The 25,492-nt window shown below is 43.2% G+C and overlaps 1 protein-coding gene across 1 annotated transcript in view; it reads right to left on the reverse strand.

Moving 5' to 3' along the window:
• LOC107186271 (circadian locomoter output cycles protein kaput) overlaps positions 1-25,492 on the reverse strand; it is a 127,963-nt gene that overhangs the window by 62,200 nt on the left and 40,271 nt on the right. Inside the window, exon 2 of the mRNA XM_015574102.1 lies at positions 21,499-21,689. Within this exon, the coding sequence (XP_015429588.1) occupies positions 21,499-21,689 (191 nt within the window). The remainder of the gene's footprint in view (positions 1-21,498; positions 21,690-25,492) is intronic.

Below are 25,492 nucleotides of genomic sequence, written 5' to 3' on the forward strand. Positions count from 1 at the left end.
CCAGGTCGGACGTTACAAAAGGGCTCTCGGGCTTTTAAATAATCGGGCGACTCTTGACGAGCGATTAAAGGTTCTGTCCCATCGCGTAGATTGATGCGCACCTACGCGGTGCGAGAAGAATCAGACATATTGCATCCTGCTCGAACTTATTTGATCAAATGACCCTGCGGGACGCAGCGTGGCAGTTCGCTCGAGAAAATTGTGTTACCTAGAAAATCCTAGGAAGATTTATTCTCGCCTCGGTGACAGACACATGGCTCCGATTATTCTTTACTTTTGTTTTTTTTTTCGTTTATGTTTTTCACGAGCTTAATGCGTTTCCTTGTGACTTCGCAGACCCATCGGAGATGTATGAGTGTGACCCCATTTAAATGCTCCACCCTTCGTTTCGCGTCGCTCATAAACGCGTGATAGAGAAGAATTGGAAGTTAAGATAATTGAACAGCCCCGAAACTCGAAGTTCGGATTATGGAAATTTTTCAGCAGAGAACATTCTATAATATATTGAGAGATCAGTGATTAATACTAAACCCACTACGACCGGTCAAATTACAGGTTTCGCCGGTCTAATTCAATAGTCGAGTCTAATTGGTAATGTAAATTTGAAAATTCCCAATTTAAATGTTCCCAGTTTGAAATTTATTCCGTTCAAGTACAGTAATGTCTCGATGAGTGTGACGGACTCGGATCCGCTTTGGAGTATTCGTGGCAAAACAGAAAGGTTTTCAGCCCTTCAAACTTTTTTTTACACGAAACCGAACCTCTGCTTGGCTTCTGTTTACTCTGTTTTGATTAGTTTCGTGTCGCATTAATCGAGGTATCGCTGTAATTTTATATCAAAGGAATCTAACCTCATGAAAAATGCCAATTGGTGAATTTCTAAACCTAACTGAATTCTAAGTTGGGAGACTCTTAATTGGACGTGCGCCTATCATTCACCAAAAACTTTGAACGCGTTGCTTACGGCCGTATGACTATCGTGTGTCGAAACTCAGGATCTCGGAAGTTGCGCATAAAGCGCGGCGCGCGCTTTCACCGGTCATTATGATCATTATGAAATGCAGTGGCACACGCAGTTCGTACCGATTAAAAACATTAATTGCATAAACCGGTAATTAACTGAATCATCGCGGGTCCGGTGTATGGCGTAATTTTCCCCGATCTAGATATCCAGATGTGTTAGCAAAACGTCTTTCGGTTTATCAACGTTTCTCGTTCCGGCGGTGAACAAGACTTCGATATCATTCGCTTATCAAACGGAAACGATTACCCGCGCTCGGCCGGCTGAAAATTATTATAATCATCTGAAAGAAAATCATTGTAATTCTGAGGTTACTTTGCCATGGGTTTTCCGGGCTCCCAGCTGAATGCGTTAACGACACGAGTAATTGGGACCTTGATGAACATTCCTCGAAATTTCAAATATTAGGGAAAATTCGGATAATCAATGTTCAAATTGATTTAATATTACTAACGCATTATAATTAAATTTTCTTTAGGATTCATTAATCCTGTTGAGATTTACTTGATACAAGAATTACTGACCAAAATTTATTTAAAATAAGATTTACCGTTTAAAATTTATTTAACATAAGGTTACTGATCAATTACTGGTGAACTTTAAATAGAACTCGGTGTTTCGAAATTCGTAGTAATATTAAAGAAGCAGAAAGTAGTAGAACAAATAGGTATATTACCGGACCATAGATCATTAGAATTACAGTTTTAATACGATTAGAATTATGTTGTAGGTACAAAGCACAATGTCGTAGAAAAACAAGCACGGAGTTTTCCGCCGAGTCGCGTTTCGCCAACGGGGAAACAATATAACAGCAGAGAACCGTGTAAAAACTGTTGCGTTACGCACCGTAATTGATTGCTATCGTACGAGCACGCGTGCAAACAGCCGCTTTGCAGCTCTAACCATCTCGAGCGAGCTATCTTTCCTCGACGTACAACACCAGATAACCCACCGCTGCCTCGCCGGAGCTGGTTCCCCCGCGAATGTAATTCCAATGAGTTCGCTAATTGTCGATCCTCCTTTGAGACCCCGCGAACTCAGCGGTGCGATGGTTATTCGCTCTTTTTTTTCCCCCGACGAAACCAAGAGAGTTTCGAGCCATCATCTGAGAATCTGACTGCTAAGGAGACTTGCAATTAAGCTTCCATAACCTGGGTCAATAAAGTGGTTAACCCTGGGAAAGACATAATTATACTCCACAGGTCTTTACATAAATACCATTTACTGCTTGCGATTCATAGAAATCGAGAATTAACTCTCAGAGGGTGTCTGGGTGTAATTTTGACCCCAGATTTTCGAAACTCACGCATTATTCCAGTTTACGGAAACCTAACTTGAGTTTGTTTATATCAGAATGTTATAAGAAGACCAGAATATTTTGAAGAAATTCGTTCCAAAACACATTAGGCATCTATAATATCTGGGCCCAGGTAAGGTCTCTCACTATAAGTTAAACGTTACAACAGTTTCCACTCCGAACTATCAACACTGACTGCACCTCAAAGAGTCCCAGCGCCGCGTAGACCATCCTCTGGAAATGATGAATCAATCCACGTGAATGGCAATACTATTAACTCTAGGTTTACCAACTCGATGTCTTGCTTTCCTTCCAGATATGCTTGAAAACCGTTCACTGTGATTTAAACCACTCAACAATTTCCTCTCCGAACCATAAACACTGACTGCACCTCAAAAAGTCTCAGCGCCGCGTAGACCATCCTCTGGAAATGATGAATCAATCCACGTGAATGGCAATACTATTAACTCTAGGTTTACCACCTCGATGTCTTGCTTTCCTTCCAGATATGCTTGAAAACCGTTCACTGTGAGTTAAACCACTCAACAATTTCCTCTCCGAACCATAAACACTGACTGCACCTCAAAAAGTCTCAGCGCCGCGTAGACCATCCTCTGGAAATGATGAATCAATCCACGTGAATGGCAATACTATTAACTCTAGGTCTACAACCTGGATGTCCTTGTTTCCTTCCAGATATGCTTGAAAACCGTTCACTATAAGTTAATCCACTCAACAGGTTCCTCTAGTCAACCGTCTGCATCGACTGCACCACGGAGAATCTCAGCGTGGAGGACGTTCCTCTCGAAACGGTGAATCAATCCGCGTGAATGACAATAAAGCGCGTGTACCTGGCGTGAAGCCGGGGCGTCAGCCGCGAATGTGGGGTGAAGCTAAACGAGCGGGCACATGCAAAGGTGTCTCGTTCACTGGGTCAGCAGTGGCAAGAAGCCTTCCGGGCATCCAGCTGATCGCGGCATGGCGTGTTGGCGTGATGCGTGCGCTGTACCCGCACGTGAACGCCGGAGCTTCTGGAGGCCGTGGCCCCTGGTATCGTGGATCCCAATGGATCCTCCGGCCGGTTCGGATCAAGGCACCGTGCCATGCCGTGCCGTTGTTCCGTGCGTGCGATAAATCCGCTCTCGCCCTTCGCTCGCGTGAGAAGTTCACGTATGAGCAACGCGAGATCGAGAAAGAGTATCCGGCGCTAAATGGGTGAAGAGACCGGTCTGATGGTTTTCTGATAACGATGATCCGCGACCATTGTCGGCGCAGATTTTACGATTGATCACCGTGTCCTTGAATCGACGATGTGATTTCCTTGGAATCATTCACCCAGAATCCCAGAGGCCACTCTCGTAGATGAACAGTGCCCAGTCAGTGATCGAAAGATCGATGATGGATAGGTCAATAGTCCATAGAGCAATAGCCTCCAGATCGATAGTCCAAAGATCACTTGTTCAGAGATCAAGTGGAAGATTATCGGGTGCTAAATGGATGATGTTTTCTGATAACGATGGATCATCCACGACCATAGTCGACGGAGATTTTACGATAGATCACCGTGTCCTTGAATCAACAATCGAATGTCCTCTTCTCAGAATCCCTGAAGCTGCAACAGTGATCCTATTCGGAAGTTGTATCCTCTAATCATATCTCAAGTTAGCTGATGGGACATTTGTGTACTTTCTACACGTGGATCATCTACATCTGTTCTTCCAGGATTCGTGTCGTTGTCTCTTCACGCGTTACCAAGAATCCTCAATGTCCACGTGTTTTTCCAGGGTAACTGAGACGCCACCAGCTGGAAACGAAGATCCCGGCGGTTCATCCTCTCTCTCGAGGGCCTGGCCGAAGGGAACAACGTAAATCCAAGGTGGTCGACGGGGAGGTGTTAATAACCTTGGCCGTGTAATGCCGCGAACGCTATGAGGCGAGTGCTGATTACCGCGGTCGTTAATTCCCGGCTAATATACCACCGTTACACTCGATATCTGTGGCCGGGTTGGTAGGTGCGTGTGTGCACGTGCGCGAATACCTCGCGAGGAATTAGAAGGTCGTCGCGTACACTATGTTACCGCGCGATAGCATCTCGGCCATATTTATATCGCGATGATACTATCTCGGGTTACGGATGGAGTTACGGCAGCTGCGCCGTGTTTACCCCGTTTTTCGCCAGCACGCCCCGTTTTTCGGCTCTTCGGAGGCGATCGAAGGCTAACAGGACGAGTCCAGTCGCGGCGAGTACGTGTTGATTACACGGTTTCGTGGACTTAATGTACCAAAGGATCGATCTAGAACGTTGGCGCCACGTGGGCTTAAAGGTTATCGAGAACGATAGTGTTGGAGATGGTAGGGTTGTGGTGTGAGACTTGTTACAGGGGACATTCATCCTAGCTTCGCAACCTAGGGGAATACTTTTTAACTTTGGTGATACTATGTTCTCATTTCTATGTTCCTATGATCCTATATTCCTATAATCCTATGATCCTATGTTCTGATTCCTATATTTTTATGATTCTACAATTCTCTCCATCCCTGATCATTATTAACAATGAAATGTAATTTCTCCACACTCTTCCAACCAACCCCATGAAACCTCCAACCAATAATACCCTCGAAACTTCTTCTCAGCTACTAGCTAGCAAAAATCTTCCAGTGAACGTGTTCATTTGTTCATCTAGCTACCTTTTTATTGAAACCTTGAACTGACAGAATCTCATCTCGTTGAAGGCACCCATCAATGTCGGTGACTATGGCCCGCTCTGCGCCATGACCCCGCAAAATTCTCGGATTAATATAGGTGACTTAGCGCGGACGGGAAGTGTTCACCCAACTAATAAAGTAGATAACAGCCTATACCATCTTAGACGGCACGCGCATAAAATTTCACCGGCCACGTATGAATATGAATCAGTCGTTGCGCCGGTAATTAGAATGGACGCGTATCCGTAACCCACCAGCGAATTGGACTGTAATAACAACTAGTAATTATTATCAGCACGGAGCGCGTTACCACCAAAGCTCTGATGATCATCATTCCCTCGACCGAACGCACACACACATACCGCCCGAGATTTTTCGTTCGGATAAATATTAGATCCCCGATGAAAGTTCGAACGTGTGTTATTAAAGGCAATCTACGGTACTTTGCATATACATCGTGCTTAATTACCGCAGGATTTTCTAAACGATGGAACGACTCGTTTCTTACCAAGGTCGAGAACTTCGGGTAGAATACAATGAGATTTCGATTATTAAGTTAAATTTCCTTCTCGAAGGTTATATCTCGATGTTCTAGGGGGATTTGGGTTAGTATGACTGGTACTTGACTCGATTTATCACCGTTGACACAGATGTCGTTAATTACCTGAAGAATTAATGGTAATTTACGCAACAGAATCCATATTTAGACGGAACGATGATTAATGAACGTAATATCAAACGGTTCGATAGTTCCATGAAAATACACGATTCACGCGTGCTGAAAAGGGGAACGAAGATCGGCAAGTTAAAAAGGTTCTTATGTTTCTTTTTATTTTAACCAGTACGTAACCGCGTAATCTCTCATAAAACGTTTCCCGGTTTTCGTCGAACGATCCACAGGAAACCAATATGGCGTCGTAACGGGTCGCGATCGTGCGCTTTCAACGGAAAACTGTTCGTAATATATTAAACAAACGGAGTCGATGTGTATTACGCCCTAATTGGGACAAGCGTATCTATCACCATACCGTAAAAACAGATAACCGACGTTTAGCTACACGAAACGCAATTATTTCTGCTTTTACGAAACACAACTGAGCCCGCGCACGCGGTGTTGGGACTCCCAGACCGTGAAGGAAACTTTTCCGGGCTAAAAGAGTTGTCGAATCGGAAAAGGAAAACCCTCGAATGCCGTGTATATCAAAAGCAAATAATTCCCCGAGTTTGTAACAGTTTCTATTCTTTGCACACGGAATTCCATAATTCCTCGTACATTTTCTCCCTTCAAAGGGGACAATCGAGTGCAAAGAGTTAGCTTTTAAATACAGATTCAAATTTCTGTCATACCACCTATAAAAGACTGAAAAGAACTATTATATACTCACAGATATAAAATAAATACATAATAATTTCATTTCATAATTTAGAATACGTAGCCATATGGTAACAGTAGGACGGAGAGGGTTAAACAAAGTAACCCTAGTGCCATGTCGCTTGATTAGACTTCAACCTATGACATTTTAGTGGATGCTAAAAAATTGAATATGTTTAACCTATGACACATTTACCCTCCAAGGGTACGATCTTACTGCCCTAGTCACAAAAAGTGAAATATCTGAAGTCCAATCAGTCCCCATTGAGATTTCCAATAAATCCTTAATAACTGGCTAAAGACTATAATTGAACGCGCGTTCCATCGATCAATAGAACCGTAAAAAAAAAGAACAATGCCCGTACGCACGACAACGGGCAGTTACGCGATAATAATTGCGCATCGTCGTGCAACCGGAAACTACCGCGATGGTCCATATTTACCAGCCCCAGTCTCTATTTGGACCACTTCCTCCGTCCATCATTAAGGACGCTTTCTCTCTTTCTATCCTCTCTTTTTCCCTCTTCTGTCGGTTTCCATACGCAGCCGGGGATAGAGAGGCGAGCTCGCTGTGCCACGGATGGCAGGTTCCTCTTGTTAAAGGGATTCCCCGGGCGAATCAGCTCGTTTTTCTTCCATTGCTCTCTGTAATTACGCGCAACTAGCCTCTTTTTCCTGAATATGTTAATGAAAATGTATTCCGTGCATGCTACCGTTTACCGGACACCGCCAGGTAAATCTGTTCACGGAAGGTGGACTGCACCGGTCTAACCGACGGCAAAACCGACAATTGAACGTTTAATTGTTTAAACACGACCGTGGCGTAAGGATACAAGGTGTGCTCCCCCAGCAGACACATTTTCGTCTTCTACTGCGCACTGTTCGTAATATCACTGTATCGTTTATTTTCATTTTTATGTATTACGTCCTTCTCTTGTTATTATAACTTTGTACTAAAGGGTATTTATCCTGTTAATAAATAAATAAATTCTAACTTTCCACTATATTTGAAAATATAGCCCGTTTAGAAAACAATTTTGAAGTATAATGTCTCGATGAGTGCGACATACTCTGGTCCGCCTCGGAGCATTCATGGCAAGACGGAGAGGTTTTCAGACCCTCATAAAATTCCCGTGAACATGACAGTCAGCCTACCGATCGAAAGTCCGATTTTACGAACGGCAACGACAGACAACGAAGTGTTCGCCAAAAGATAGAAAAACGTCGCGAATGGAACAGTCTCTCGACGCAAAGGGAGAAATCGGCCGGGTACTTTTTTAACGAACCCGTTGCCCCGTTAGTCGTTAGCATGCGCCGAGTAACCAACAGGATAGTGATCTTTTCGAGCGCACGCGCTCACCGACCATGAGAGACTTCGGAATATATTTTTATATGAATAACCGAGCGGCGAACGTTAGTTCGCGGCACGACGAAATTTTTCAGTGCGCACGCACGTGCTCGCGTAATGGAGAAACGGAACACGGTCTCTGCGTTCGATGATCCCTATCGATCACCGTAGTCCACCCGCGATCGTGCGTTATGATCGCGTCGTTCGAAAAATCGATCGAACATTGGCGAACATGAGGATCTGCGGGAGAAAAATAAGAGATTGACAGGAGAATCTACGCCAGCTGTGTCTAGATCACGCGCGAATTGTAGATCAACAGTTCATAGATCATTAGCCTCGGATCAATAATTCACAGAAAAATAATCCACAGGACTGTAGTCCCCAAATCAATAGTCCAAACATCGATTGTCCACAGATCAATACTCCGCGGATCAATAGTCGATAGATCGATGATCCAGACATCAACAATCCACATGTCAATAATCCAGAGGTAAATGGTCCAGAGATCAATAGTTCCAAGATCAATACTCCCCGGATCACTAGCTATATAGATCGATGATCGACCGATCAATAGTACAGTGGTCAATAAACCACAGAGAAATAGTACTTCAGTTTAACTTTATCTGGATCTCGATTCACCAGACTGTAGATGATTCTTCGTCTCCACCGAGAGACATCACTGGGTCCTCAAAGAGAGTTGGCAATCAGTAAGCCTCGTACAACATTCGGAACAACTGGTACAGATCCTTATTATCTGAACGTAAGAGAGCGAACTGGGGTAGTGTTTCGCCACGAATCGTCGAACCCCGTCTCCCACGGTGGACGGTCTACAGCTTATTGGTCAAAGGAAGACAAACACGAGGCTGGAACTGCACTGGACACCGCGGTACAATACAAAATATACCAATTAACGTCGGTAGAGGCTGGAACCTCGACGGGGCGGGATGGGTGCAGGGAGTTGTTCTTAATTAAAATGATTGCCGACATTACGGCTAAACTCTCGCAATTATGATTCCCTTTCTCCCATAAAAGTGCTGCCCGATGCCCGTTGGTGTTCCTCGTATTTTCAGCTAATAACACCCTTACGCCGCTCTTATCAAGGTTCATCATCGTGCAACGCCGAGGCCAGCGCATCGCGGCCAACGAGCATCGGTCGCTAATTTCCATGGATTCTCCGTTTCGATGTCACGTGAGCAGAGAAGCTTTCGGCGAGCCACGGCTCTTGCACGGCCGGATGCGCAATCATGGGCGTGTGCTCTTGGGAAAGAGATCTTTCCTGACTTGGGGTACGCATACTAATTGTGCATTAACACTCTCAACAACGTCTACATCGTCCACAAGACCTGACGTTACACCGAGTAAAGAAGGTCTCGGTGAAGGATCAGTAAACTGGGGACTTTATGCGTTTATACCTAGATAGCACATGACGCCTTGAAGATGCCCATTTTCAATGATTACCTATTTTAAGTCTGAGGATCCCTTAAGCCGTCGGTGTAAGCCGTATGTGTCCTAACTTGGGTAGTATACACGATTATCTAGAACTCAGTATATTTCACCCTTCCAGACCTGGTGATCACCTTTGTCTACATGAAGTTTGTCACAATTTCACAGAAAGCCTTTGGTACTAATGTGTTGCAGATCCATATCTTGTGTACATTTAATGTCTGCAAAACTATCGGACATATAAACATCTTTTTAAACAAAATACCATAACATTCTACTGAGGTAAAATGTGTAACGAATTATTTTTGTAAAAGAAAATTCAGGTCTTTAAGTGTTTGGTAATGTTTAAAGAGGTTACTGTTTCATTTGAAATCTAGTAGAATAGTAAATAAAGTAAGCCAAAAATCTATACTCGCACGAACATCCACAGTGTAGACTGATCAGTGTGTTAACAGAAGATTTTACGAAGTTAGAGGAACACAACAGAAAATTGACGTTAACGCGTTGATTGCCGTGGCAGTCGTCATCCGTGACCAGTTCCTATCTTCCGAGCGGCGCCTTGGTGATCGCTGATCACCATATTTCATTATTAGTACATAACCACGGTAATAAAAAGTTCCATTCCGGTGCACATGGCGAGGCAAGCAAAAGCCGTCCTGGGCAGTTCACATCCACGGAACTCTCGATTTTCTGCGTGTTACAGTTACCAAGTCGTAATTATGTACGTATCAGTATTTAATAAGGAGGAACCCTGGTACCCAGCAACAAATTAAACGCATCTCCACACATTGGATCCAACCAACCAGCTTTCCCAGCGTTTTCGAGATGATGTCCCAGGCGAGTGGTTATTAATTCTTAATCGTGTACGTCGTTCGTGTGGCGTCCTTAACGCGATCGATCGGTCCAACGTGATTGTAGTTAAGCGGACAGGTGCTGGGTCCGATGCGCGAAAAGTGGCCACGCCGGTTTACATGGCAATCGATTTTCCTACCACCTTTGATGATCCCGTCCGATTGCGTCTGACGTTCCAGCCGCCCGCAGTGATGTATACAGTACTATACAGCCTTTAAGCCTCCGTAACCTGTCCACAAACCGTTTCGTTTCGCCTGTATTCGTTACCGTTCGAACGGAAGGCCATCTGCGGCATCATAAACGCCGCTTGTACTACGACCAAACACACATCGTCCGTCCCAGCAACTCGACGGAGCAGGTGGACGTCAATTTAAATCTTTTTTCACGATTTCGGCTCCGCATCAGAAGTATTCCTTCGATTGTACGATCGTCTTGATACTGTGTCGAACATTTGGACATATCAGATTTACTGCGTGTCGCTAATTTTTGTGGCGTTCTTCAGGCTGGTCGATCTTTAAGTACTAATTACGTGTACTATAATTAGAAGAAATTTTCCAAGGTTATATTAGGTTCTATATAAAATAAAAATTCCATTGAAATTTGATAAACCTTGTAGGGTAAACCTGGTCGCATTGGTGAATTTATGGACGTTTGAGATTAATACTTGAATGTATTTATTTATAACAAAGAAACAACTATTGAAATTGCAATTGTACTTATTAATGTATGCTTCATACGCTAAACTAAAAATATGGAATATTAAAAGTGCAACTACCCTCCATTTCTAAACATTTTAACATTCTTTAATTTATAATTTACATTTCTTGCCTAATGGTTATTTACTGGTTAGTTTACCCAACTATGTTGAATTTTGGATAATCGAATATGCTGTAAATGCATGAAATCCGATATTTCAGTCGAAATCCAAATCTTTGTGATAATACCTTACAATGGATTTCCATTTGTGAGATGCAATATAGATACTCATAAATTCTAACGAATGCAGGTTGCTTAACACTGTGATGAATGTGAAGAAAATAATTATTTCAATTGAATCTGCTATTATACTTTCCTTTGATTCCACATTAATTGTATTTTAACATCTAACATTCACCTCTTCGCGGGCTATAAAAATCATCTCCATTTGCATCATATTCCATTAGAACGAACACGTCTAAACAGTTTGCGCAGAAGATACGAATCTTTACGACGAGAAGCGCAGAAGCCCAGAACCATGATTATTCTTAAGTTCGTTTATCCAAGCGGTTAATCGTTGCGTGAATTATCCTGACTGGAGAACGGTCTCGTTGCAACCGAGTCCATTTCCTTTCGCGTGACCATCCCTGATCGTAATAACAATCATATTGTTCCAGGTACTGTATAAAGAAGCGTCAAAGTGATAAAAACGAGATATATCAGTGAACCACATTCTGTATCGTGGTCTACACATAGATCACAAAACCAAAGAGTCTATAAGAATAATTACACTACTAAAAACTAGAGTCTACCTCGTTTAGAAATGGCCGTTCGAATTGCAAAAATTTCAAATCTTCTCGAGTAACTCCACAAAAAAAATACTAAAACTTTAATTGCCTTTCGACGTACGTTCTCAATTATTTAACCAATTAACACCAGGATTTTTTTCGTTAAAATTGCCCGACACTGGAAATTAAGGCCACTTTCTTGCATACCGTTACGTCAAGCCACAAACAACTTGCGTTTTCGTTTCTTAAAATTCCCATCGGTCCAAGACGGTTTAACATTCATCGAATACAGCACCTCAGTCAATATGTATACAGGGTGAGTAATTATGAAATACTATCTAAAATAACTCGTTACGTATTGACTGTATCAGAAAACGTTGTAATAAATTATGTAACATTTTAAGGGACCCATCGGATGGATACAATTTGATTGTTTTATATCTAATCTGTTTTGAAATATCAAGCTGACCTTGAGTTTTTTCAAGGTCAGTGCATCTTCTTTTTAATACCACGTTGTAGTCGATGGAAGAACGAATTCAGCGACCTATAACATGATGGTAAAAAAGTCAAGGTCACCATGATGTCCAAAAAAAAAGATAAGTTATAAAAAAATCAAATTGTAACCATTCGACGCGTCCCTTGAAATGCTACATAATTAATTATAACATTTTTTGATACAACCAATAGGTAATGACTTATTTTAAGTAATACGGTAAATCCTCGATGAGTGTTCGAAGACTCCTCAGCACTGACAAGGAGAGGTCCCCAGATGTAACGCCGATTTTTTCACGAGGTTTAGCACAGCGATAGAGGTTGTAATTCAGAAGCCAATTATAAAATAATTAATGTCCAGTGCCGAGGAACCTTCGAACGCTCATCGAGGGTTTGCTGTAATTCTTATTAACTCACCCTGTACACGCATATTTTAATCACTGTCATTTGATCGACATATTTTTCCGTCAACGATACTAATTTTCGATCCGAAGGTTATGCATCTCGGGGCAGTAATTTGAATTTTCCACGAAACAATCGAGTGTCCGTTGGTGTTTTATAACAAGAAGACGTGTCCTCGAGGCCAAACGACGCGCGAACCACGTATTCTCGAACGTGGCCGGATCAAAAGAAAGGTGTTCGCCGATCGAGCAACGGGTCCCGTGAGGCCCCCGGGCCCCATATAAGTCGATATTCGCCCCGGTCTAATTGCCGCATTTTTAATAATGACGTTAATGAGCGATCGTTATCGCGTGTCCGGTCCCTGAGCCACGGCCGATGCCGTTCGCCGCCGCTCGGTGTCGAACCGATTAAAGGCAAATCGGATGTTGCTCGTCCGAAAGAAGGACCCAGGACTGTCGGGGCCGCGCGACGACCGGCGATATCGATCGCAACGCGTGCCATTCCTTCCGTGAACCGGCCAACGGGGCCCTATCAGAAAAATGCAGCAGTCTCTCGCGCGCGCGCGCGCGCGTCATTTCATCGGGAACGGCTTGATGGGTCGCGCTCGCTCGCTCGCGTACACGGCAGATGTCCCAACGAACTTTTTTCGGTATCTCGATCACCGTTCCAAGCACGCCGATCGCTCACGATCGCGACCGATCTACCGTGGATGGATAAAATGAGTCAGTTGACCAGAGAGGATCGTTTGTGGATAATAGACGGTAATGGGTGTTTGTGATGAATTCTTGGGAAACGACTTCAAGCTTTGGTCGGCTGTCGAATAATTTGATTGAACTGCTAGTCGTTTTTTGATAGTTAATTAAGCCGTTGTAGTGTAGATACTGGGCGAAATTGTTGACTTTCTTTCTGTTTGATAAAAGGTGCTTAGCTTCCGTTTACTCTGTTTTGATTGGTTCTAGAGAGGGAGCCCACAGTGGTGGGAATAACGTCGTTGTTCGTGTCGCATTCATCGAGGAATCACTGTAGTAGTCAGCGAGTCGTTCTTCTAATTCATTATTCAGAACTTATTTAGTAATTCAATAGTACTACGTTAAACGTTCCTCTATACTCCTAGTGGAAAAATACTTTAATTACCGGGTGATTAGTAGCACAAAACCGTGTTTGCTCGCGTCTTCCGAAGATCTAATACATGGATCAGGATTCAGAAAGTTCGCACAGGGATCAAGGATCACACACCAAAGTGGTTCCCGCCGCGTGTCCATAAAAGAAAATAAAAGACGCACACGTACACAGACGAGAACGTCATGGCACGAGACAGACGGAAAGGAAATCACTTTTCAAACCCGCGGGGGTAATCGTCGCCCCGAGGCTGATGACTTCATACACGATGACGCGGGTGCTGAGGCTCGGTCATTGTGCGGCGGGAAATCATAAAAGCTGAGGGCCCAGCCGCATCGCGATAATCGCATGAAAAATGAACTCGGCCGCAGATAATCGACGAAATTAAATAATTGCACTGGTCGGTAGCGCGAGTCCGAACCGACGAATTTAATCGATTTACGATCTTCCATAATCCCACCGCGCGCCGGCTTCCGGTTCTTGCCAACCCCCGACCGTCCGGGCCCACCGAGTGATCCGTTCCGTTGATTTCTCCCTCTTTCTTCAACTTGGAGAGCCGTGTGTGTGTGTGTATGTGTTTCGTTCTGTCAATCTTTCTTAACCGCTTGCTCCAATTCCCTTCGTTCACTTACGATGCTTTTTCCATTGCCAGCGCCATCTTTCTTCCATCGGTTATACATATACACTGGCTTCCTTTGTGCCTTGTTCCTTTTGCGCGCGTCCTCTTCGCGGTCTTTTTGCGCCGTCTCGTTTCCTGTATCCACACCTTCCTTCCTTTCTTCTCGAATCGCGTTTCGTTGTTCTTCGTGAATTCGAATGTTCTTCGGCGACAGCACGTCGATACTTATTTCTTGTGCACCTTTAATCATTCGGTGCATCTTTTTGGTATCTTGTACAAAAACTTTTTTTCTTTATTTCGTTTGTAACATCGAATTTCTAATGTTTGGATGTCATGTAAAGGAGATTCTGGACGTTAATGTGTTAATTGATTGATTTCCCGTCTTTCTACCATCCTTTCGCATTTTGAAGCCATCGTTATAGAAAGTTACGAAGTCTCTCTGTTCTGTAGGAACATTCTATGCCTCTTCCACCTATTTAATTTCGATTCGTTCCTCTTTCCTCCACACAATCTCTCGTTTTCTTCCTCGGTTAGCCCCTACCGCCCTTCGTCACGCGGTGCTAGCCTCGGTTGTCCCTCCCCGCCAGGTGTCAGATCGAAATGAAAAATGTAAATGAGTCGTAATGATGAGAAGGTAACTGTATCGATGTATATCTCTTCATCAACGTCCATGGTACGCATTTACATGGCACGCTAACGCTAAGTATGTACAAGGTGTTTCATCGTGGAAGCACGTCTGCATTCGCCCATTCCTAGGTCCAACTTGTACTAATAAATATTTTATGGACAGAAATATAATTTCCACAGAATATATGTATATACATATTAATATGCAAAGACACTTTAGATAAAACATCAGTTCGAAATGTATTCCACAATGATTCGAAAAATAGTGTTCAGAACCAGGGTTGGTTCAACGGTGAAAAAGTGTTTCGCGTACCCGCCATTATTCCAAGCACAGTGGATTTTGATTAAGGTGTCGGAGGGTGACGAATTGCGTAATGAGGATTTGATGCCCTCGCGCGGCGAGTAATTAGTCCGCCTGGATTATTAATGCCTTCAACTAACAATTTCATCAGCCGCCATATTCGTATTTTCTCTTCCTGTCGCATGCGAAATCGGACTCTCCTGTACTCTCCCCTAATGGAGTAACTACTTTTTCCATATTTTTAATTTAAAAAACAAATAGAGCAGTAAACTTACAACGAGGAATATTCTAATGACGAAACTATCGATCGATCGAAATTCCACTTCGAAATTTTCGAAGTCAGCCAAGAAACCAATTGTCTATAGAACTGTGAGACGCAAAGTCTAAGATTGGACCGTCAAAAACCGTCGACGAAATCGTCGCGAATGGGAAACAGAGGGGTATACGCGGGGCAGCCGGCAAAAAGATCGACGCGGAGAAGGTTAATTACCGGGACTCGTCGCTTTGGACCTTTTATGGGGGTCCACGGAGGGAACGGCGAAGCGCGGGAGAGGAACGGTAAGCGTCAGTAAAAAAGCGAAAGAGGTGCAACCCCCACGATCCGCTATCTGAATCTCCTGGCAACGTCCGCCACCTTCCTTCTTCTCCTTTTCTTCGTCCTCCTCCTCTTATTCTTCTTCTTCTTCGTCTTCTTCTTCTTCTTTCCGGCGAGTAACCGCAGGCGAGGACGCACCACGTGCCTGCTTGAAAAATCAGCGCGTTTACCGAGAGGCTAATTAATTTACATAGCAGAGCGTAGGGGGGCCGTTTGGGTTTTTTTTTCAATTTTATTTTGGGTCGGTGGAGTTTGCGGAATCGAACGCGAGCTTGTGGGAAATAGACGATAACACAGGCTCCCTGGAGAAATTTAATGAACGTTTCGACGATCGTTACACACCCATCCCCTCTTCCAAGACTTTTGAGTTTCATCTGAAGCTCAAATTATATTGATTTATATTTTTTTAAATAAATATTTACTATCGACAATAACGGATGTATTCAGCTAACTTTCCTAGAGTACAGTATAAATTGGTATGGCGAAAGTGTTCGAAATCATTGCTTCGATTCTATATCTCGACCCCAGAGCCAGAGTACATTGTCACACTTACCAAACTTAAATAATGTTTACCATAGGAAGGAGGGAAAAAGTTTGATGGACTTACAATAAGAAGTGGATAAAGTAGAAACAATGTGGACTTAATATAGTCCAGCTCTGGGGTCCAGATATTGTCTCGTGAATAAAGAAGAAATTAATGATCAAAGAAAGCACAGTACTGTCAGCTATTCGAATATTGTCAATTCCAGGTGGTACAGCCCAATAAAAACAAGTTCGATACGAATGTTGTTTTTTTTTTGTCTTCATTTAAATTAAATTACCTATTGGTCGTTGTCGAACGTTCCGATTGAACCGGGAAAGTTTTATGGAGCAGGGCAGAATTATGCAACTCCGGGCAGCGCGCGGGTTCCCTGCGCCGCGGGTGTGCAATCTCATCTGCAATCGCAATCAGGTGGGGGCCAATCGGAAGAATCGCCGCGGAATAATGGGCAGACGTTCCCTCTTTCTTCCCGTCCATTATCTTCCTCACCCGGTCTGGAGTTGCCTTCTGCAACTCCAATCTCACGACGAACGTGCGCGCGGCCTCTAAGTGTGCCCACACGAAACCCTCGTAATGCGGCTCCTACACTTTTATCGATTTAACGCCGCTAAGTACTGCGAACCTGGCCACGAACGATCGCCACCCTCCCTCCCTCCCTGACTACCGGGGAAACTCTGATAATACCGGTGTCCCGAATGCTTGTTGCCCCCTGGATCGAGTCTCTTTGCCATCCTGATCAACTAGACCAGTTATACTGATGCTATATATTATAGTATAGTCCAATTCTTCGAATTTCATAGACTTTAAGAGTGATCTGTGAATGTTGAATCAGTTTCTGGACAGAGTTCATTAAATTTACTGTTAATGTGGGTAATACCACTGGCCCACCTGAAGCTCTAAGTTCTTGATGCAGTATAAAATTATGTATAGAATTCTGTATTGGTGTTGGAGCCTCCGATGGTAAGCAGTTCGGATGTAGATGTTGCCTGATTAGGATCTAGATGGTACACGGTTGGCCCTTAGGACTTAATGTGACAGGATATGAAGCTCTGGAGTGTTAGGGTCTGATGTGCTACATTCTTACAACCTGGGTTATTAAGTAGTTAGACACTGAAATGTTAGATACTTATCATCCGTCTATACACGGCCATCACTTCAAACGTTGCATACTTTAAACCAACTCTAGTTACTGGTAACTTCGTAGGAGAACTGAACGTTAACAAGTACAACGATAATAACAACGCTTCGTTTTCTATACTTTGCAGAACTTATCGATGTAATAAGTACGCTGAATACGCTTAAGAAGACTGTTTATCTATGAGGCTTGAAACAATCAGAGAACTTTTGCACTGGTCAAAAACAGGGTATACCAATTCCAACTATCCTCATCCGAGGTTCAGCAATCAGGGGTCCAAGGATGAACACCCAAACAAGAGGGTTAAAAATAAGCACCCCACGATTTTTCACGAAGTCAAAACAAGAATAGAACAATTCCAGCCATCCCCATCTGAGGTTCAACAACTCCAAGGATCAGCAGACTCCAACTGCTCAAAGTAACCACCCTAAAATTGTTCACAAAGTCAGAACCACTACGACCAACTGTAGTCCCATTCACCAAGGAGACGGCCCAGGCTCTCGGTTGACTCAGGGACACTTTCTTCAAGATCGAATCCTCTTCTTTTCCCCCCATAAAGGAAGAGCCCGTACCGAACGAACGTCGAGTGAACGACGCGAGCGGGTCGCGGTGTATGCAAGGTAATGGACACGAATCCGGATCGTAGTCTCTCTCGGGTGCGAACGGGAATGCGAATGCGAATGGTAACAGGAATGCGAACACGGGGAGAGAGAGAGAGAGAAAGAGTTAGAGACACAACGGACCGAGCTGGAGTGGAGAGCAACGTTGTGTCCAGTTCTGGGTGCCCTGCGAGTCCACGTCCCGATATCGCGGATCTCGCAGTATATCACCTGCGGGGCACAAGAGGTTGCCCGGGCCCCTCTACTTAGCGCTCTTGTTGCTACCGGCCCGCGATCCTGAGAGCGAAACCCACGGCCCAGCCCCCGGGGGCATTGTTCACACCGTTTTAATAGGTATTCATTGTCGGACCTCAGATCTTTTCCGAAGACTCCACCGGGTGAATGTGTCGCCCGATGCCCCGATACCTGGGAGGTTCCTCTGCATTACCAGCCATCCCCCCACCCACACCTTCCCCAGTTCGCCATCCCTCCACGTGCAACCCTGCCAGGACGCTAATTGCGAATAACTCTCGGCGTTCCATCTGAATATAGTGAAGCTCTGACGTGGTCCAGGGTGCGAGGAATATTAGAGACACGTGCTGTTGGATTATATATGTACGAGGAGTGTTTCGAAAATGTTCTGGGAATTACGATCTCGTTGAATAATGCAGGGGTAATGACTGATTTGAAAGCAGACTTTCCCGACGATATGTTAGTCGATACCGATCGGAATGGTTTACCCGCTTGGCGAACACAGATGGGTTTTTGAGCGTTGATTTTGTGACTGTGGAAGAAGTTATTAGTTTTCGACGAACGATTGTTTTCGTGAAAATTAGTTTTAACATTCGAAGGTTTTTTATGTTCCTACGAACAACGGTGATTTAATGAATTGAAGGTTTTAACATTTAATGTTTCTTCAGGCCTTCCTTTTATTTCAAAAAGTGCAAGAAGAATAGTAGTAGCGTTACATTAATATAAATTCAAAAAATGCAATGATTTTGCTTTTGAGAAAATTACAAAATACTAGGCTTGTAGTTTGTACTTTTTCCATGATCAGGTAAAATGTGACGTTCTACAGTAGATGTGCCACGAAAAGAGAAACGATGTATGGAAACGTCGCGACTTCAACATGGCGCTCGTGACTCGTGACAGGAAACCCTTTGGCACAGTTCCTGTACTTGCGGAAAATAAAGGCGGAAGTAACTTCGTTCGACCGCAAGTGCCGTCAGATTGAACAATGCGAAGGAAGTGATTCACGTGAGGGAAGAAGTTTCTTTCTGTCGATGGTAAAAGTTTCATGAAAAGCCGAAACACCTGACTCGTACTGTTCACAATGTGTACCACATGACAACATCTACAAGGTGTTCGACAACTGATGAACCAGGCAGGTTGTAACAATTATCAAGAAAAAGGAAGACTTTTATGGTATGACGATTTTAGAAACTGGTAAGCTTAAACCATCCTTCTCAAAATAACTGAATTGCATTTGTTTTTCTTGAAATTTTCATAATACTAATTACTTGTTCTTATCGTTATTTTAAACAAATTATTTATAAAGTGCAAAACGTGTAAAAGTCCAGTAAATGACTGCTAGATTTCTGAAATATTTTTAATAAGAACTGTACTAATCAATGTTTATTTAATACGCTAAACTAAAAATATGGGATATTAACAGTGCAATTACAGATATTTAAGAATTTTTCATTTATAACTTACATTTCTTTGCTTAATAGTTACTCACTGGTATGCGGTCAATTACTGGTTGATATATAGACTTTTGCTTTCTAGAATTCCGATAAAAAATTGTTTACTCGACGATAAAAGCGAACCTTTATAAACGCCCACAACAAAACAGGAATATATTAAAAGTAACCTTCAATATCGTAATCTGAAACATTCACGCCAGAATTATTCAGGGCTCGAAAAATGGGTCAGTTTGGTGGAAATGAATTTATTTCCCGAACGGACAAAACCAAGATCTCCCCCCATCGGCGATAATTCGGACTAAATAGAGACGATATCGGAGTGCACCGACATCGTCGTGAAATGGAACAAAACACGGAACGTTAAATGTTGAATTCGAGCGGAATTTATCCAAGTTCGATCTGCGAAACGAGTCGGCATGATATCTGGCCTGACCTGAAATTTAAAAATGTCATAGCTGCGCCGGATATCTGGACTAATTATGAATAAGCAATGCAAATGGGGGTTAGCGAATGTTACGATTCCGCGTCACGAAGGGTTTATAAAGTCTTCTTTGTACTGAAATTACAACCTTCGGGCAAATGAACGCCGTGAGCTTCTCGTAATAACCCAACAGGAGGGGGTGGAGGGGCTTATCTTTTTACGACGGATTTTCAGCGTATCGATTGGCGAACATTGTTATCCCCCGTCCACACGATGAATTTTGCTCGCCTATTGAGACTGACTTCAGCAAATTTTTAGTAATTATAAATTTAGTTGAACATTATCAGAACGTTCTTAATATCTTCAACTTTCGATTACTACCAAAAAATCGCAAGGTCAGCGATAAAATTCAAAAAGGTAACAGTTTCATTGCCATTTTTCTTGCGTCAGTAACGTAAAAAAATATGTGGCATGCACCGGCATTTTCTACTTATTTGTAAATTCTCTTTCCACTTAAGTATTTTGAAGTAGTTTAAAATATTAATTATTCAAATTAAATTGGTAAAATTGATAAAAAGTATAAAGGACAATTGGAGCCACAGCTGCACACGATACCAAACACGGAAGCTACCTTAAACGGTACACTAATGTTTCGAAAGAATTTTCGAAATTCACAGTGGATTCCACGGTAGAAAATTCCGTGAATCTCCAGCGCAATGTAATAACAATAGTCTCGAGAGCACAATAGTCGCAGGGGGACGTAAGATGTTTGACGAATCGCGGAACAACAACACCGGCCATTGTTTTTGAATCTTATTGTTGCCAAGGAAGAGAGTAACGACAGCTTCGCGTGTTCCGAAGGATGTTGCCGGATGCTAATGCCTCGCAATGTGCAACGGCGTTTCTATACAACGACCGAACTGCAAGAGATTACTGAATGAACGCCGCACATCGACGACGAACGTTCTGGTCACGATTGATATTAGATCGTAGCATCTGACGGGCTTGTGAATCTGTTAAAATTTATTCCAACCAAGGAAAATCGTTTCACCCTTGTGCACTGTTCAATAAACAATTGCATCGCAATTCGATGAATTAAATTGGGGCCTGAATTATAATTTGAATTACAGAAACATATTTGTCTATCGCTAGATTATAATATAAGGTAAGCTACTTGAGATCTAATTAATTTAAAAGTTTCTATAGGAGGAAATATATAATTAACATTTTATAGACTTGATGGCCTATTAATAGACTTTTAAATTTCAATGCTTATAGATAAGAACCCTATTGATATCCCATTTAGATCAGAGTTGCAGAAGAAATTGTTACATTATTTAATTGACCCGAAGAGTGCACAAGGGTTAATATTTCCATAGACATTCAAATAAAAATTCTCTAATTACGAACTAATTTACCTTGAAAGTAGCTTTTCGTTCGAAGATAGCTCACACTGAGTCTGAGGATGCTGAGCCGGTCTAGCTTGCTCAGGATATTCTGCTCGAATGGTAGCAACGACGCCAGCGTGTCCAATTCGGCGTTCAGTCGTTCGCGATGTCGTTTGCTGGGATTCGACTTCGTCACGCCATCCTTTTGGGGTGGTTTTAAGCTGGAACAGATGGAAACCCCATTGCCATGAAACAAACTTTTAAATATTTTACCACCGATCTTATGGGAGTCGGTGGTCCACATAAACTTCGTACCAACACCCTAAAAGGCCTGTAATTTTATATTTTTTGGATAGTGAGACTAAAATGGAAATAGGGTAATGTAATCCCAGAAAATTGGGCGGCAAAAATACATTGGATGAAATATCTACTCCAATAGCTCGTCTGTGATTTTACCCACAACCATCGTTTGGTGTTCCAAGAGGTTTAACGATAGCCATTTACAACGTAACAATGAAAATTTTCGCCTAACCGTGAGAAGTTTAAACCATAAATTCGAGTTTATTAGAGTTCATTACGTTCCTGCGATCTGGAAAATACGAGATATCATAATGCTTCACCTTTTCGTTGAAGAACAGGGAACACCGGGTATAGCAACAATTGCATCACCTTAATTAGCCAGAATAATCGGGATAATCGTTTCCAGCCTCTCCAACGTTCGACTGGTTTCAGGAATTCCTCGACCTGAAAGAGTATCCGCTGACCACCTTCGAGGCTCGAACAACAGGCGGCCTGCGCGACCGTGTACGATCTCGATAATTAAAGACGACCAGCGTCGGAGGGTTGATTGACACGCGGGGAAACCCTGCGGACCGATTTGCCCACTCAACAGTCGGGATTCTTTCGGATATGTATAATTATTACGAAGTGTATTTCGCCCATCTGCACCGATCTCCCTCTCTTTTTTCCGTCCTCTTTCTTTACTCTTTTTCTTCCGTTCCAAGCCCCAAGTCCCCGTTACATTGCCCTCGAATACAACGTAAACTACAAGAATCATCCGGCAATTATGACAACTGGAAATTGACAACCACGCGATACCATGCGGTGGCCGTCATTGGCGTAACATCCTTGTAGTAAACAAATCCCATCAACCGAACGCTCGAAATAACATCAAACACTCGTAATTCCATTCGTTTATCTAGGAAACCGATCGATAAAGAATACCCATTGAGGATGTAACATAAAATAACCCAATAAAAAAATTGTCTGGAATTCATTCCACCTAAGAAATATGACAAAGAATTTCCATATATCCTAGGAAATATGCTTGAAATTAATCTTTCTAGATGATCGAAGATTAAACGTATCACCTCGTGAAGCAATGTTGCAATTTTCTTTTTTACCTCCAATCCGTGTGATTAATTATTGGGCACCTAAATTGTAAAAATTCGACGACAAGTGAAATAAAGAGGTGGACAACGGCGACGCCACTGATCGTTCGCGAAACCAAATACAAACGTAAAATCAAACGTTACGGATCGGCCTCGGACTGTTTTTGTTTAATTGAACCGGTCACCGTGGGAATGGGACCCCATACCCGAGGGACCAGTACGGAACACCTTGTCAAAGACACCGGCGGCCGCGGCCATTCGCGGCCCTATACTTAGCGAATAATTATTATTCCTACGCGTATATTTAACGGCAGTCGTTCGCCAGTCCCGTCGAGAAACGAGATGAACGCGACGCAACGGACCCAGGACCAGTTCTTACCTCGAATCGGCTTCTGAAACAGTGTCGTACGACCAGGTAAACGAGCCTGGTATTAAAACGCGGCTGGGCCACGTAGGAGCCCTAATTCCGCGGTCCGCAGAGATCATACACTCTGAATAGAGTCCATTAAACGAAATTTTATTGAATAAAAGCGAAAGTTCCTACCCCCTTCGACAGAAAAAGAACGGCTACCAACGGTCTGTTCCTCGATTGGGACATTTATCGTCGATATAACCCAGTTCCCCCTGACCGTAATCGGTTAATCGACGATGATCAAATCACAACGATCCACCGATTAACTTATTAACGCGCCCGGGTGATCTACGTTAAAGAGAGCAACAGAAATGCCCAGTTGTGGCTTGTTGGAAATCGCCAGGGAAAAAAGGGAGGCACACGGCTGACGATGGAACGAAAAGAAAGATGAGAAAAAGAGGAGAAAAACAACGTTTGGCCTTAATTAAAATGCTTAGGGGTTAGAAAGCGTGATGAATGAGACTGCCGGCGGTACGCAGCACAGACACATACACATATGTATATATGTATATATATATATATGTATATATACATATATGCATATATGGGACAGCGCGCGGCAGCACCAAGAAGAACTCTATTAATTATTAGATGACACCGAATCCATTATCCGGGACGAGGAACGACGACCTGAGGTCCTCGAGGAATAGTCTCTCATTCAGATACCATTAGGACCTCGCGCGGCCTGGCCTTTTGTTCCCCGGCTGGTCGCGCGCGCGTTCCTCGTGCGCCAGGCGTGCAAAACACGGTTAATTATTGGGACGAGGACGGGAAGAAAGGAGTGCCACGTGGGCCGTGCCCCCGGGTCGGTTATGGCTCCAGTTTTTAAATCGGCGCGATCGTTTCGACTGGGACTACACGCCCCCTCAGCTTCTTTCCTTAACCCAATCTGGCTGTCGTCTTTTCTTGTTACTATTCCGGGCTGGACAATGTCTTAAATTACACTCGTTGGAATGGAGAATTTTAGATAATTTCATTCTTTGGAAGAAATGCAGTTTGGTGACACATGACAGATATTTTGATGGTCTTCATTGATCCACTTTTGGGCCTAACTATTGGATTTTTAGACTCTGACCTGAGTAACAGCATCCACTTTTGGGCCTAAATATTGGATGTTCGCAATCTGAACTGGTAAACAGGAATGATTTAATCTAATCCTCGTTCCTGTTGTTTCGACATTACCATCAGACAATGTTCCGAAATTCCGCCAATTGGATCGGATGATTCAGCCTAATTACTCGTACGCTAATTTCTACATGAGAAGGTTAATAGAACACAGAAGATCGGATGACTGTACGACGATGACGTACGGATAAAAGGAAAGAAAAAACAAAACAAATTATAGATTTCATAGAACAATGTGTCCCGGGTTACCAATGAACGAGCCCTCCGCGCTCAGGGGATTTATGTAACCGACTTTTGTTCTCCGCCGGCGTGGGAAGAAAGCCCGCCGCGAACCGTGCACTTTGCCCGACGGAAAACTGTATGTTTCAATTGCACAAAACTGAAACTGCAAGTTCGCCGGGAATCGTTGGAGAATGAAACCGATGCGACAATGCCCGTAATTATAATGCGATTGTTTTATGTTCTCCTGCCGCAACCGGCAGGCCCCCGCCCGTTTCCTGAGTATGACGATTCAAATGACTTCATTCAACCCGCAGTCACCGCTTCAAATTGTTTCAAACAATTTCCATCGAACGATGGAACACACCACATGAATGACACACCAGGCAGCAATTTCTGCAGTTGATTTTGACCATCGAATTCGAGTCGCTGATTTTGTTTTTTTTTTTTTGCTCTCGAACCTGTTACCCCCTTCCCCCATTATTTTTCCTGACAGGCAACTGGTCCCCATTAAAGTTGAATTATACAGTTCCCGCCGCGAACATTATTGAATTTGGCTTACAGTTCTCAAGGCGGTTAAGAATAATTATCTTAATCGCGTTCGCTGCGACAAGTAATCACGGGACTACCGATCGTAACTCTTCGGGGTAACTAGTTGCCGTAGACTGGTCGTTTTATTTATACCCGTCCCGTTTGGTCTACTGGCTGGCTACTGTAGATGCCCTTGGATAATAAAATATTTTATAGGTTCGGTTCTCTAATCAGTCAATTATGAAAATTTCAGCTACTAACGTTCAGAGCACGGAATCTCACAGACTAATGGCTAACAATTGGTGTACATGTCTGGCGTTTAAACGTGAATTACACTGGCTGGTAT

The sequence above is a fragment of the Dufourea novaeangliae genome, unplaced genomic scaffold (genome assembly GCF_001272555.1).
Source record: "Dufourea novaeangliae isolate 0120121106 unplaced genomic scaffold, ASM127255v1 scaffold64, whole genome shotgun sequence".
NCBI classification, from domain to species: domain Eukaryota; kingdom Metazoa; phylum Arthropoda; class Insecta; order Hymenoptera; family Halictidae; genus Dufourea; species Dufourea novaeangliae.